This window comes from Acinonyx jubatus, chromosome F2, assembly GCF_027475565.1.
Source record: "Acinonyx jubatus isolate Ajub_Pintada_27869175 chromosome F2, VMU_Ajub_asm_v1.0, whole genome shotgun sequence".
NCBI lineage: Eukaryota > Metazoa > Chordata > Mammalia > Carnivora > Felidae > Acinonyx > Acinonyx jubatus.
Window position 1 is genome coordinate 25,707,504 of NC_069394.1, and position 16,654 is coordinate 25,724,157.

Genomic DNA, 16,654 nt, shown 5'->3' on the forward strand with positions numbered 1-16,654 from the left:
AGCAAAGAATTCCTTTCCTCCTTCTGAAACTCTTCTAACCATCACGGTCTTTAATGGTGAAAAACACAGGCAGAAAAGGAGAAGGCAGTAAAATAGAAAACAAGTAAAGAAGAATCTTTTGTGTAGGAGAGACATTAAAACGTCTCTAAACTAAACCACATACTTATAGCATCTATTTATTAAAGGGTCAGCCCTTTAAATAGCATTCATATCAAGGAAGAGTTATGGAATGAGCAGTGTTCTTCCATAATAATGAGAAAGGGAGGGATGGTTATGAGTGAGCATGGTAACATCTCTGACAACAACAAATATTTAACAAGTATTTGCTGTTGAATAGCTGGTGTAAATATCTATCTGATCAGCAAATATTGTTGGCAATTTTACATTATAAAAATCACCTATGATATAATGAATTATTAAAACAATATTTCCTTATTTAAGTAAAGTAGTCTTTATTTATAGTTTACTGTAAGCAAAACGCTGTACTGGCTTTAAAAGCACTTAACCTGAGTCTACTCATAGCTTCTGAGTGAATCTTAATAACTTTTTAAAGAAGCAATAATATGGCACAGTCTTTAAGACCATATCCCTTTTTAATCACGTAAGTTATAACTGTTTAAAATTTGTTTTTCTTGTTACAACCATCATTTTCCTGATGTATGTTTTTGTAAATGAAGGCATGAAGAAGTATAAAGAAACAGAACATAAAATCTCTCTTCTTGGGTAGGCTATATATTTATTCTATGAAGCATTATATTTCTCTTATTCTTAAAATTAATATTTTAATAACTCATTTCTTTGTCTCATGCCTTCTAGTTAATTCCATAATTATATGACCAATATTCTAGATTGCATTTTTACTAAAGTTAGGTGCAGCTTCATTTTAACATCTTGAAAACTGAAGCAACACAGTTTGTTTGTTTGTTTATGAGAGGTTGGTATTTCCACTAACAATCATTGACTTTCAGCATTTTCCTTTCCTGAATAGTAAGATAAAAATTATACTGCCTTTCTCATAGGGCCCTTGGAAGGATTATGTGAGATAAGGCATGCCATACACCTAGAACAGAGTCTGGAATAGAGTATATGTTTATAAAATGTTAATAATAACATTCCTACTATTACCACTGCCACCAGTAGTCACACCATCGCCACCCCACCCCACCTTATCCCCAGTGTGCTGAGCATAATGTCTCCACCACCAGTGTTTGAGCTGAGCTTCCTGCTGTGCAGATAACACACGCTCTCACACATTTCAGAACTTGGAATATCCTTGCGGAGACTCCCTGCTGATATTAGTCATCAGAAGCCATCAGCAGATGTTTCTAAGAATTCAGAATAGAAGCCTGCCAAGAGAGACTGAAAAAGGAACTGGAGAGAGCTGCAAGCTTTTGCTGTCTCCCCCTGGAGATATTTTACCGCAGAGTAGAAGGTCATCTTAATGACAACCTCAGAGTTACAAGAATCACAGTTACCATTCTGGGACACTATTTCCTGCCCCAGCTGCCCTGCACCTCAACCAACAGCAGCTGCAGCCGGGTAGTGAGGACAGAGAAGGAGTGCAGTGTTTTTCCTGTGTATCCTGTACTGGTTCTTCTTGGCATTATAGGTTGTTTAGCTTCTGGAAATGTTTAACCAAGGTGAAGGAGAGTCACTTGGATGATCTGATTATCCTCACACAACCAGTCACATTGGATACACATATCATTGAAGTGTAGGATTCTGTGTAATCCCTTTGCTCTGCATTACATATCTTGCTTGAATTTCAGCCCTATCCTGACCTACCAGTACAACCGCTCACATTGGGCAAAGATAGGAGAAAGAAAGCAAAAATTGCAGGTATAGGTAGGATGCGGTGGCTGTCTTTTTTTTTTTCTTTTTCCTGGGAGGACTTCTTCCATATCCCCTTATAAACTCTCAGTCTGAGTTGATCTCTACCATATATCTACCATATAAGATGTCATGTATCTTAGAGTAGCCAGATAAGCACCAATACTATAAGTGCTAAACTTGTCCTAGGGAAGTCTACACTTTTATTGATTAGAAAGCTGGTCTACAAGAGATTAAAAAACAAAACAAAACAAAACTAACTCGCTGCCTTAGGAAGCTTCCAGCTAGGGATTTAGACAGAAAATAAAAAAGTAAACCCAGAAATTAACAGTCACAATTTGAAAGAAACATTCTAAGTGGAATGAAAGGGATTCTGCTTAGAAGTATCAGTAGTGAAGGCCTTTTGGAGCAGGTGAGATTTAAGCCAATCTTGAAGGAAGACAAGTGATTAGCAATGCAAAGAGGAAAGTGTCTGGGGCAGAGTTAAAACTGCTTCCAGGGGTGCCTGGGTGGCTCAGTTGGGCCTTTACTGTCAGCATGGAGCCTATTTTGTATCCTCTGTTCCCCTCTCTTTCTGCCTGTCTCCTGTGACTGCACGCGCACTCTCTCTCTCTCTCTCTCAGAAATAAACATATAAAAATGAAATAAAATAAAAGGAAATGAAATAAAATAAAATAAAATAAAATAAAATGAAATAAATTAAAATAAAATAAAATAAAATAATAAAATTTGCTTGCAAAGGTCCATGAAGACCCTGCCGTCTCCTAGAATTAAAAAGATGGCAGAGGTCGTGTGGCATGGTGGGTAAGAGGATGATTGAAGAAACAGAGACTGTAGAGCTGAAGAAAGCCCAGATCACACAGGGCATTCTGGGATCCATCCAAAAATATCATGAGGAGAATGACCGAACCAGTTGTTCTCTCACTTCATTCACATATCTCTCAAATGTCATGTTCTTTCCTCCCCTGTCACTGACCACCTCTATCACCCTCCGTCTCCATGCTTTATTTTTCGTTACAGCACTTCATAATACTTATGAGTATTTGAAGATTTTATATGACATCGTATTATCTAATACTTTCCTATCTGTTGTGTATTTCTCCAAAGAAGGGAAGAAAGTCTGTCTCTATCCCCAGCACAAGGATAGAATGTGGTAAAAAATGGGTTCTAAATAGATAGTTGTAGAATGAATTAAATAAATTAAGAGGTTTTAGGTAGAAGACTTACATTAGCTGATTTGTGTTTCAATGTAACTTCCAAAATTTAAATTAGAGGCTTATTAATTGAAGTGCAGTTCTCAAAACAGGAAAGAATAATATAACTACCTCTCCTCACTTTTATCCCAGCCACTTCCCACAAAGATGTTCGTTAGTGGACCAGGAATCTTTCTCCTTGGATAGCTGTGGCAAGCAATGGATTCAGGGTCAAATAATTCTTGTTCTACCCTAACTTCTTGGGCTTCTACCTAAATTGCTTACTTGGGAAGATAATTTGGGAGGAAAGCAGGATTTTCCATAGATATTAACTAGTAAAACTGCATTAATCAATGACTACAAGAAATAAACAGAAGTTCACAACAAAGGCTATGAATTGAGAAGCTAATATCAGGCATGCTTCCTCTTTGGTGTCATATGAAAAAATAATAAGAATAAACTGAGGTCAAGAATTAAAACACACTCTGCGGTTCACTATATATATATATATATATATATATATATATATATACACACACACATATACATATATACACACACACACATATATGTATATATACACACATATATATACGTATATACATATACGTATATATATGTATATATATCGTATCTGATTTTTCACTAGCATGTTTGTGTATCTAATAACTTTGAACGAATATAATTTTTAAATAAAGCTTTAAGTCAAATATCATCTGTAAAAATAGATACAGATAGAGAAATGGAGAGATAGAAATAGCCCTTCTTACAAAATTCATTTTAATGAGCCTCATTTATATTTATTGTCAAAAAATTTTCTGTATGTACAACCTAACATACATTTGTGATGAATATCTTCCTAAAACAAGTAACATTATTTGCAAGTATTTTCTTCAAAATTTATAAGTTGAAGTTGATAATTTATATGCATTATGAAATTTATATCCTCCAGTAGCTAAGCATAAATAAATGACAGAAAAGAACCAACAGTTTTGTATGTTGTGTTATAGATTTAATATCTGATGCATTTTTTCATTTTTATGTAGCTTTTTCCCTTCGGTGAAACATTTGTAGTGCCATATTTAATCTGTCATTGTTACATACCAGTAAACCCCTAAAGGGGAAGAACAGTGTAGAGATACAAAAGACAGAAAAAAATAAAACAAAGCTGAAGCTTTTATCATTCCATCAATATCTTCCTGCGACTCCAGACTCCCTCCACCCCCTGTCCCTAAAATATGAGTCCTTGTAAGAACTGAAACTATTAACTGATGCTGGCAGCAAAGTGGAGGAAACTAAAGAATTCCCCAGGCTGGCACTTCTCATTTTTGAATGCTCTAGTCCAGAGTCTTAGAATGTATCTTCTGCAATGAAATATCCAAGTATAATACTACAATGTATAATCTTTCTAGAATATGAGTGATTAATACTTTCCTCTAAAATGAGATTACTTTGAAATGAATACATGTTGGCTTCACATGTATCATATTTAAGACTTTTATATCTTACAATGTTTATCTGGTTCACAAATTTCAAGTATATTTACCTTTGTATATTTATTTTTTACAATGATAAGTAAATTCAAATGAATACTAAATAGTTATTGAACATTAATTTCCCATATACCACATAATACTTATCATATACAATACATATTACAAAAACAGCCAAATTTTAGAATTATTCTAAAAGACATTTTTTCAAACAAATGCTCTGCATATTCTGCTTTATTTAAATTAAACTTTATACCCAATACAATTTGATTAAATAGTCCTGTGAAACAGATTTTTGTGTGGGCTTTTGAATAGCACTTTTTTTTTCCTTTAAGTTTGTTATCTTTTTTCAGGAGTCTCTATACCCAACATGGGGCTCGAACTCATGACCTGAAATCAAGTGTCACATGCTCTTCTGACTAAGCCAGCCAGGCGTCACATTGAATAGTGTTTTCATATGTAGAAATAGAGGAAAGGGGAAAAATTACTATAATTATTTTTATTTGGGATAAACAAATCCAGATTGAGTCTATTCTCAACACCTACTTTTATACCAAAGTTTGGGTCTTGATCTAATTCTGCCCTGCTCTTCAAATTCAGATTGTTTCTGCTACCAAAGAGAGCAAATGAAAAGCAATTAGCACCCTGTCAACTCTCTACTCAAAATTCATTATTTCCTGCTCCACATTTAGAAGATAAAGTTCAAAGTCCTCAACATGATGGGAGCCCTACCTCCATCTTTAGCCTTCCTTCTCATTGGTTCTTGTTTTACAGTTGGCAGTACAGAAACAAGAGTATTTTTTTTTCCCATTGTGACATTTTTCTGCTCTCCCCTGGAAAGTTCTTACCCAATTCTCATCTTTTCTTTACCTTGCACTCCCTGGGGATTTCCTCTTTGAGGAACTCTTTTCACTTTTCTTTCCAGTTGGATTGGATGGTTCTCCTCTCTGCTCCCATGTCATCCTCTGTGTCCATATCCCAAAGCACACAAGATAGGGTATGGTATTTATCTTGTTTGTGTTTTGTCTCCCCAATGGACTGTGATTGCCAAGATCTAGAAGTATTTGAAAAAAGAAATGCTTTAATTAGATGTCAAATTGACTATTTAACTTTGCATGCATACCTTAAACTTAAACTTTGTATATTTTATACTTATGCATATATTATGCATTCTGGATTTCCTCATCTGGTAGCAAAAGTACTTATTAATATCAGAGTATTATTGCAATTGTAATTCTGAAACAAACGTAATGTAGAAAGAGCTACTTCCAGGAAAGATAAATTTCTAGTAGCATAGAGTTTGGGGAAGGCACTCTTCTCTTTGAATTGTAGTAGGATTTTCAAAAAAAAGAACTTCATTTTCAAGATCCATGATGAACAGATGTGAACATCTATTTTATGATGATTAGCTTATCACAGCTAATAATAACTGCCATCTATGAGGGTCTATTCTGTATCAAGCACAGTATGTTTTTTACAAACCTTGTTTAAAGTAATGTTTACTTAAACTTAGGAAGTGAATTATGAGCACTCTTTTATAGATATCGGAGACTTTCCCCAAATAACATAGCATTCTGTGAGAGAGATGAGATTTAAACTCTAGGCATTGCCTGTACTCTTAGCTGTATAGCCCTGTCTCGCTAATGAGAATAGCTTGGTATTAATATCAAAGCATCATTAATTTTTTTAATTTAAACATCATTGAAGATTCATTTGAATGCTATGCTGATTATATTGGTATAAAATGTTTTATACAATGGTCAGCAACTAGAGAAATATTGAGAAATTTCATCAGGTTTCAGATTTATTTTGATGCAAAGACAATGCAGACTTTATCATGGAAGATAAAATAGCTGATACCAATCTATGCTTCCTATGCTCTGTTCCCAAGAAATTGACATAATATTTGTTAGCTCTTAGGTTTCAGAAATTATCCCCTCTTGCCATCACTATTTAAGACATGAGGGATATGGCTGACATCAAAGAACATATTTAAAAATTGTGTTATTATACATCAGGTATTTGGCAGACAGACAGTTTCTTCTAAATTGCAGACTTTTACTGTGCAAATGAAAAATACTGTGATGTTTAAGCACATGGTTGTGGTATTAGGCCAACCTCCTTGTGAATTTTGGGAGGATTTTTTCTATTGGATGCTGCTTCTCTAGGACTTCGGTGTCATTCTTTATTGTAACCACTATTGCCTCTACACCTGGATGTTTCTATTGCTTTTGCCACCCTCTCCAGAATAGCTGAGAAAGCTTAGATCTCATGTCTGTACTCTAAATGCAATTAGTGATAGAGAATATAATATCTAATTTTATTGTGGACTATGCTGTGCTTCCTACCATGATTTCTAATTCTTTAAATACAAGGTGGATAGTTAGATGCTGAGTGGCCAAACTAATGTGCAAATATATACTACATAAACTTTTAGGATTAAAATAAAGCAATACATATGTGGTACTGAGCCTAGTGACTCCCACCATATAAATATTTGCTCTTTTTTTTTTAATTTCATAGGTAACAGATATAAAGTTTATAATTTAGTGAGAATTCCACATGACTTCATGAGATGCAATAATATAGAAGTTATGGTTTTAAATCTCTACGAATGATACAGAGAATAAAAATTATGAGACATAAGTTATATACCATTTCTGTCAAAGTACCTTATGAAAACCCATGTATTAAGCCTTATAGGAAATGGATCTACTAGGGGTTTAATATTTAATGCTGTTTACAGAGTTCTCACTTTTGGAAAGCAATGTTAAAATGCATGAGATTATTCTTAATCAACTACATGAGTAGCTTAAATGTTTTTAACATAACTCTCAATAGGCAGCACTTTGTAAGCCATTTGGAATCATTACAAATGGAAGTCAAGAGAGTGATTTATTTGGTTAAAAGAAATCAAGACAATTATGATCATTTCTATGTTTTAGGGGCATATTTTACTATCACACCTTTTTTTTTTTCAGCAGTCCCATTAGATAAATGCAGCTTTCTCTTCCCACCCACAAATAATTAGGAACAAATAAGAGAGGCAAATGTATGACATTTCTTTCCACAAATATACATGGTATTCTTTTAATTTCCCTACTAAATGTTTCAGCCCTACTACCAACTAAACATGTACAGAATACATTCATGTTGCATTGATGAGTATTTGTTGATTTTTTTTATTAACTTTTCATTTCATTTCCTCATTAAAAATAAAGGGATAAAAAATGGCTGTTTGGTCAACTCCATAGTAAAGGAGAATCCAAAAAAAAAATATATTCAGACTTCTGATGGGACTTATTACATTCTGATGTAAACAGAGTTTTTTGTTGTTGTTGTTGTTGTTGTTGTTTTCATATTCTTTTTATACCTTCTATTTTTTTTTCTTTTGGAAATATTTCAATGTATTATTTTTGAGTTTTACCATAATGTTTTATTTATATTAATGTCTCTAGTTGAGGCAAAATTAGTTTTTATTTTTTTAATGTATAGATTTTACTACTAAAGGACTATCCTTTAATATTTAAACTAAGTCTACATGAATCGAATTAAAATGAATGTGTTTTACAAATTCAATCAGACTATTCCAGCTTCCCAGTGATTGAGTGTCATTGAAACTCTTCAGGAATTTCAAGTGTCTAAAATTTCAAGTGACAGCTCAGTGGTTAAGTGCTTATCTGAAAGTATATGGACTAGTTAGTAATTAGTTCATCTCTTAATTTAAAATGAAGTAGGATTCTCATTGTTACATATATACATCCATGAATCTCAGTTACAATTTAGGCAAAATTAAATCTGCCATTAAATGGGTGTCCAAGTCCTTTAGCACATGATTATACAATAATGACTATCAGGGGTTTGGCATATAATTAGCAATCAAACAATCAGTCATTTATTAGATACCTAATTTGTCACTAGTAGCCAATTAGGCTTTTAAAGCCATAAAAAGGGGGCATTTCCTAATTTGAAATATGTTGTGAAATGGTTTGGGGTAAAGTGGATCATGGGATTTCTTATTTTGATAGGATGACAGATAAAGTACTCTGAGAGGTCCTCCTACTGAAAAAACAAGGAATGCATTTTTCAGTGCATTTCTGGTTTACAAAAGAAAGTGTATATATATATATATGTATATATATATATATATATATACATATATATATGTATATATATATGTATGTATATATATATATACACACACACACACACACAAACACACATACACACACACAGATACCATACAAATGCATATAAATATGCATATAAAAATACAAACACACATAGTGGCATAATGAAAAGAACATGAGCTGGAATAAAAATAGGAGATGAAATGGGAAGAAAGCTTGGTTTTCTTTGGAGCAGAATGCAATAAATCTCTGGAATGAGAAGACTAAGGCCGGGGACTAGTCTCCTTGGGTCAATAGGATCAATAGGTAAATAACCTAAACTTGAAATTTAGCAGTTAGTTAAAACCCTCAGAGGATGTAAAAATGGCACCAGCCTGGTAGTAACTCTTGGATCCAATTAGCATAAAATGAATAAAATTATACCCAATTTAGGGCCTCAGGATTCTCAAAGCTTAAACTCAAATAAATATGGTTTTACTATTAAATATAACTAAATACGTAGAAGAAGCAAGCTACTATGAATGAGTCACTAGAAATAACAAACAGAAGTATTTTTGGGAAATGAGGGCATTTGAAAGCCCTCCAGTATATGGCAGAATTTAGAAAGTTACGTGCATGTGCAGGACAAGGCATATGTTCAGAAAAGACCCTGAGCTTTCACCACTGGCTGATCTATCAACTCAGTGTTAAGCAGCAAGTGAAGGTTAAGGCAGAACTGTAAATGGTCTGGCTAAGTACTAAAGGAATGTTCCAGCACTGAGCCCATCCTCAAAGACTGGAGGAGGAGTTGCTATGGTCTGAAAATTTGTGTACATCAAAATTCATGTGTTGAAATTTTAATGCCCAATATGATGATATTAGGAGGTGGGGCTTTGGGAAGTGCTTAGGTCTGCAGGATGGAGCCATCATGAAGGGATCAGTGCTGTTATAATAAAAGATACCTTATCGTTCCTAAGACCTTCTGTCTTACCAGGTTACAGAAGAAAAAAAATTTTTTTTCCATGTATGAGGAAGCTTAGTCTCACCAGATACTGAATCTGCCAGCATCTTGATCATAGACTTCCAGCATCAAGAACTGTGATAAATAAATTTCTGTTGTTTATAAGCTATCCAGCATATGGTATTTTGTTAAAACAGCCCAAACATACTAAAATCATTATTTTTAAGGCACCTGTATTTAAAAACTTCCAGGCAAAATATTTATGAATACAAGTTAAGCTTTCAACAATCAAGAACAGCAAACCCTGGAGAAGAGAGAGAATCTGATTTCCAAAATTACTGCATTATAATACTCAAGTATCCAGTTTTCAGCAACAACAGAATAATCACAAAGCATACAAACAAGCAGGAAAGTATGACCACTCAAAGGAACAAAATAAATTGACAGAAACTGTCCCTAAAGAAGTTCCATCATTGAACTTATTAAACAAAGATTTATAATAATTACATTAATTGTGCTCAAAGAGCATGGACAAAGAATTAAAGGGAACCACAAAATGATATATGAATAAAAGGAGAATATCAATAAGGAGATATACATTATAAAAAGAATTCAAATAGAAATATTGAGACTTTACAATAAAATAACTGAAATAAAAGACTAGAAGTTCAATAGCAGATTTGATTAGGTAGAAGACAGAGTTAGTAAACTTGAAGATAAGACAATTGAAATTACCAAGTCTGAAGAATAAAAGGAAAATAATTAAAAAAGAATGAAAACAAAATGAAAGGACATAAGAAACCTGTAGGATATGAACAAGTGGGCCAACAAATGTATTAAAAAAGGCCTAAAAGGAGAAGATAGAGAAAGGTACACAAGGAATATTTCAAGAAATAATGGTCAAAATTTCCCCAAATTTGAGAAATACATAAATCAACACAACCAAGAAGCTCAACAAACTCCAAGATAAACTCCAAGAGTTCCATAGCTGGACACATCATAATCAAATTGCTGAAAGGTATAGACACAGAAAATCTTAAAAGCATTAGGAAAGAAGTCACTGATCATGTGCAAGAAATACTAAATATATTAACAGCTGATTTTTAATAAGAAAAAGACATGTAATTCAGAAAGCAGTAGGATGACATAGTCACAGGGTGAAAGAACAGAGAGGTCAAGCAGGAATTTTATAGCTGTCAAAACTGTCCTTGAAGATTGAAGGTGAAATCAAGATATTCCCAGATAAATAAAGCTAAAGAACTCAGAAATAAGTCCTCACATCTATGATCAATTAATTTGACATAGGTACCAAGACCATTCAATGAGGAAAGAATTATTGCTTCAACAAATGGTGCTGGAAACATTGAATAGCCACATATAAAATAATGAAATTGGATCTTTACTTGTACTATATAGAAAATTAACTCAAAATAGATCAAAGACCTCTGTTTAAAGACTTAAACTATAAAATTCCTAGAAGGAAACTGACAGGAAAATTTGCCAAATAGATCTGACAATGTTTCCTTAAATTTGACGCTAAAAGCATAATCAACAAAACAACAAAAGATAAATTGTATTTTGTTACATTAAAAACTTTTGGGCATCAAAGAACACTATCATAAAAGTGAAAAGGCATGCACACAATGGGAGAAATTATTTTTAAATTATAACTGTTAAGAAACTAATGGTGAGAATGTATAAAGAGGTTTTACAACTCAGCAACAATAAAACAACCTAATTAAAATGGGAAAAAACTTGAATAGCCAGTTCCCCAAAGAAGATATACAAATGGCCAATAAATACGTGAAAAGATGTTGAACATCATTAATTATTAGATAAATGTAACCAAGCCACAAGTAGATGCTGCTTCACACCTACCGGGATGACTATAATCAAAAGAAAAATTAACAACTAGTGAGAATGTGGAAAAATTGGAACTCTTGTGTGTGTGCTGGTGGGAATTTAAAATGTGCGACTCTGAGAAACAGTTTGGCGGTTTCTCAAAAAATCTAAACATAGAATTAATATATGACCCAGAATTCCACTCCTAAGGATATACCCCAAATAATTGAAAACAAAGATTCAATATTTACTCGTGTACCAATCTTCATAGCATCAGTGCTCACAATAAGCAAAAGACAAACATATCCCAAGTGTCAGTGAACAGAGTAATGGTCAAAAAAAAAAAAAAAAGAAAGAAAAACTATTTACATACGATGGAATATTATTCAGCCATAAGAAAGAAACAAATTTGCTACAATATGGATGAATGTCAAAGACCTTATGCTAAGTGAAATAAACCAGATACAGAAAGACAAATATTGTGTAATGCTACTTACAAAAAATACTTCTAATGGGCAAATTTGTAGGACAGAAAGTATGTTAGACGTTACCAGGGGCTGGGGAAAAGGGAAAATGGTTGAAAATTGGTGTGATGAAAAACCTTTGGAAACAGATGGCGGTAATGGTTGCACAACATTATGAACATAATGTCACCAAAATGTACTCTTAAAAAAATGGTTAAAAGCACAAATTTTCTTTTATATATATTATCATAATAAAAAATAATAAACAAAAATAGAGAAAACACATTTAAATAGTATTAGAAATAGAACAGGACAAAAGTACAGGCTTAGCATAGACAGACAGTAAATAACCATAGGAAAGTGAATTTGAAAATTTTCTCACTATTGAAATGTTTCTGGGAAAAATTAAACTTAGTTAAATTGACTCAAGGTGGAAAAAAAAAAAAGAAAAACGCTGAAAGCCTGAATAATTCTAAAACCAAAAAATAATTAGGCCATCAGCAAAAGCTTAACTACTATTCCCCCCAAAGAGGCTTAGATTTGTGTATAGGATAGTTCTACTCAACATTCTAAAAGTCAATTATTTTCAAACTTAGAGAAGCTCTTCCATAATAGAAATGAAAGTGTACATGTCACTTTATTTGATGATATCAGTAAAATTTTGATACTCAACTAGCGAGTAAAATCAGAGAATAAAACCTCCTTGCCTTCACAAAGTATATTTACCTCAATAATATTCTTAATGGTGAAACATTAGAAGCGCGCCCTTTCAAATGAGGTACATTTTAATGAGACCAACTATAGCCTATTCTATCCGACATTGTACCAGAGATTGAAGGCAGTTCAGATAAAAGAAACAAAGAATAAACAAGAATCAAAATTGTTGCTTACAGAAGACATGCTTGTTATATACAAAACAAAAAAAAAATAATTTACAAGTAATAAATAACAGGGAAAAATAATAAAGTCTTATCAAGTTGCCTAAATATGAGCTCAGTGAAGAAAAGTATTTCTATATACAAACAACAAATGTTTTGTATATTTTTTACATACAAAATAACAAAACATGTTTTCAAAATGTGTATAGAAAAATGGAGTATGTGACTCATAAGATAGAGTCTTATTTTATAGTAAAAACAGTTAAGCCAATTTATGTTGCTTCCGGGACATGCAAACTGACTGAAAGAATAGAATCTGGAGCTCCCAAACCAACATCCTCATATGTAGACTCTTGATATATGTCAGAGTCTGCCATGCAGATCACTGGGGAAAAGAGGTCTATTTATTCAATTAAAATTATTAAGACAACTGTTTTTCATTTTGGAGTTAAAAAATGAAGGTAATGCTGTGCTGGTTTTCTATTATTATTGCATATGTACCTACTTCATACTTTTTATAGAAGTTAGTTTCCCCAAAATAAAGATTTGAAGAAAATATCTTTGTGACATTGGATCATGGGGAATGCAAAAATACTACTTATAAAATAAGAGATTAAAATTCCTACTGTAGTAAATTAGTAATTTCTTCTTATCCTCATATGCTCACTTCAGTGTGTCTTAAATATTGTTCTTTTCTACATGTGCTATAAAGGAAACATGTTAGGAATCACTGACATAAGGAATTACCGCAATCAATAACAAGCAGTTCAAGTGAAAATAGCCAAAATACAGAGTCATGTCACAGAAAAGGAAACATAAATGATAAATATATAAAAATGTATACAACTTAATTACTAATGAATAAAACACAAAAGATCACTTTTAAATTCTCTAGATTGATAGAAATAATGTAACTTTAATGTACATGAATTGTGAGCATTTAAATTGGTAAAATAATTTGGAAAACCTTATGGTACAGTATTATGAAATTGAATTTTTGCTTTGTTATTATCCAGAAATTACACTTCTAAGCATATAACCTAGAGATAGATTTTGAACCAGAAATTGTTTAATAGTGTTCATAACCATGTCTGCTTATAATAGCAAAAAAATGAAAAGCAACCTAAATCTCTCTTGACAGGCAATTATTAATTGAGAATATTCATATGTAACTCAGTGGACAGCAGGAAGCACTCAGGGAAACATATTTTTTTTAACTACAGCCATGTAAAATGTATAATTGAATGTTTTTATATATTCTATATTTAGATTTGAACAAAAACAATTGCTTTAGTCAATGCTAATATAAAATCATTTAAAAAATCAAGAGATAGGCATAATCAAAAAAACTTTTTTTGTTATAAAGTTTAAAAAAAACAATATAAAATCACTCATTTTTTAGAATTTCCTTTTAGGATACCAAAGTAACAAATAGTTATGAAAATTATTAGAGAGATGTCTTTTTCATTTATTCTTTAGTAAAATTGGTAACCTTGGGCATTCATCTTTTTTAATCTGGTAATGAATAATATTTTATTAATTATTTCTTCCTCAAGGCATGATTGTATATAGGACGGTATTTATGTTATTTCTTCCTGCACTTATTCTTAATTGTTATTATTTAATATTAGGTTCCTGATTTAAGAATTGCAATTTTATTAAATATGAATTTTTGTACAGATGTGTAAACGATGTATGAATGCATGAATATATTTTAGTAAAAAGTAATAACTAAATTACTTGTTGTGGTATAATTTGCTCCCAGTTTTGTTAGAATGTCGTAATGTATTTGAGGGATTCTGTTACCAAAGGATACACAAAAATAAATCTGATACCTTTAAATCTGGTGATCTAGATTCAAATTTAGCTCTAACATTTTTTAAGCTTTACTATTTAATGGAAATAGCACACTCTGTGTTTTTTCATGTTAGCTTTATAAAAATATATGCAAATGTATGGAAAACCACTCTCCACCTACATGTACTTTTTATAAAGCCTTCTCAAAGTAGATTTGCATTAATCATGCTTCAAATAAGAATGTTCTATAAACAGAAGCCATGCCATTCCATTGAAAAATTATTACAGAAGGTACAATACAGCAAATAAAAATCATGGAAATTGTAATGACTGAACTTTAGGAAGAGTCTAACATGATTAACTTCCATGATAATATTTTTTTATGGATACATATAGTAAGTCTAATACGCATTTTAAATGTCCTTTTCTCATTGCTTTCTGTTTTTATTAAATAGTGCAACATTTTTGAAAGATTTGTTTCTGTTTATTTCTAGGTTATACAGATAAATTTTGAAGAATTCGATCTGGAGATTGGCTATGATACCCTGACAATTGGTGATGGGGGCGAAGTTGGAGACCCCAGGACAGTGCTCCAAGTGTAAGTGCTCAACATTTCATTGTTGACTTTGCCTATCAGGTCCTTATTAAATTTTACCCTTTTTTGGTCCCTACCACTGCTAACAACAGAAGAAGCATAGTAACTTGGTTATTATAATCAACCTATGTATAGTATTTTTATTAGTTCTTCTTGAGTGAGGTTTAAGGTACCTGATTGAAACCAATTTTTTTTTTTTTTTTTTTTTTTTTTAGAATTCATTGCCAGACAGTGACCTGTAAGAAATGGAGGCTTATAGTAAAATTGCAGAAGTAGTTGATTAGACCTTATTTTGGAAAATATCCTTGCCACTACTGAACTTAAAAATGGATTGAAAAAATAAGTATAAAATGGATCCCAGAGGACTCTGATACTGGTACTGAACACTGATGTGTGCTGTTCTTATTAGCCATAAAAACACACCTAGCCATTGAGATTTAAGTTTAGAGTTTTACAGTGGTTTAACACTTGAAGTAGTTAGCAATAAACCACTCTCAGAGTTGAAATAGGTAAAATAGACCAAATATGGTTCTTAATCTGGGCTAAAATAATGATCATATATTGAAACAAAGGAAACGTTAGGAATTTACTTATTGCCCAATCCTTAGGCTTTTCATTATAATAATCTACCTCTGATAGTGGCATGAAAAATGTTGGAGCTGGGGGAGCATGTTTTCTCTTCTGTGAACCTCAAAATCTTAGGGTACACTTTCTCTCAGAATGCCTTTCATAACTGTTGATTTTCAATTCAGGCTTTACCAACCCAATGGATTTCCCTACACCTTCAAATCAAAGTTCACACTGAGTATTTCATCTCCAGTGGGAATAAAAATTAAAGCTTCGTTCTGTGAGCATTACCTTTTAGACTGTTCAATCAATAAATCTAAATTGGTCCCCAATGAGGGAGAGCTAGGAGAGAGAAAGAAAAAAAAATGCATCATGTTTAAGTAACCCTAAGACTGCGAGACTAACGTGTGTGAATGCGCCCGCGCGCGCACAGACACACATTATTCAGATGCAGATCTTTTTGTAATGATATATATCTAATGTTTTTACAAAACTCAAAAGAAATAGGGCAATAACTTTACTGTACATGTTTACATACCGAGAGGAAACACACACACACACACACACACACACACAACTCTTATTTTAAATATAGTCATACATTATCTTAAAAAAAAAAAAGAACTCTTCTTGGGGCGCCTGGGTGGCTCAGTCAGTTAAGCGACCAACTTGTCTCAAGTCATGATCTTGCAGTTCGTGAGTTCGAGCTCCATGTCAGGCTTTGTGCTGACAACTCAGAGCCTGCAGCCTGCTTCAGGTTCTGTGTCTCCCTCTCTGTCTGTCCTTCCCCTGCTCTCATTCTGTCTCTGGCTCTCTCAAAAATAAATAAACATTAAATAAATACACATTAACTCCTCCTTAATCAAAATAACTTCTGTATAAATCCAGAACCCTATTCTAGGTGGTGGAAGGGGAGAGGGTTACA

At 32.7% G+C, this 16,654-nt stretch overlaps 1 protein-coding gene across 6 annotated transcripts in view; it reads left to right on the forward strand.

Moving 5' to 3' along the window:
• CSMD3 (CUB and Sushi multiple domains 3) overlaps positions 1–16,654 on the forward strand; it is a 1,242,277-nt gene that overhangs the window by 634,952 nt on the left and 590,671 nt on the right. For all 6 annotated transcript variants that reach the window (XM_027064013.2, XM_027064014.2, XM_027064015.2 and 3 more), the window contains one exon: positions 15,062–15,165. In XM_027064013.2, coding sequence (XP_026919814.1) covers positions 15,062–15,165 — 104 coding nt within the window. The remainder of the gene's footprint in view (positions 1–15,061; positions 15,166–16,654) is intronic.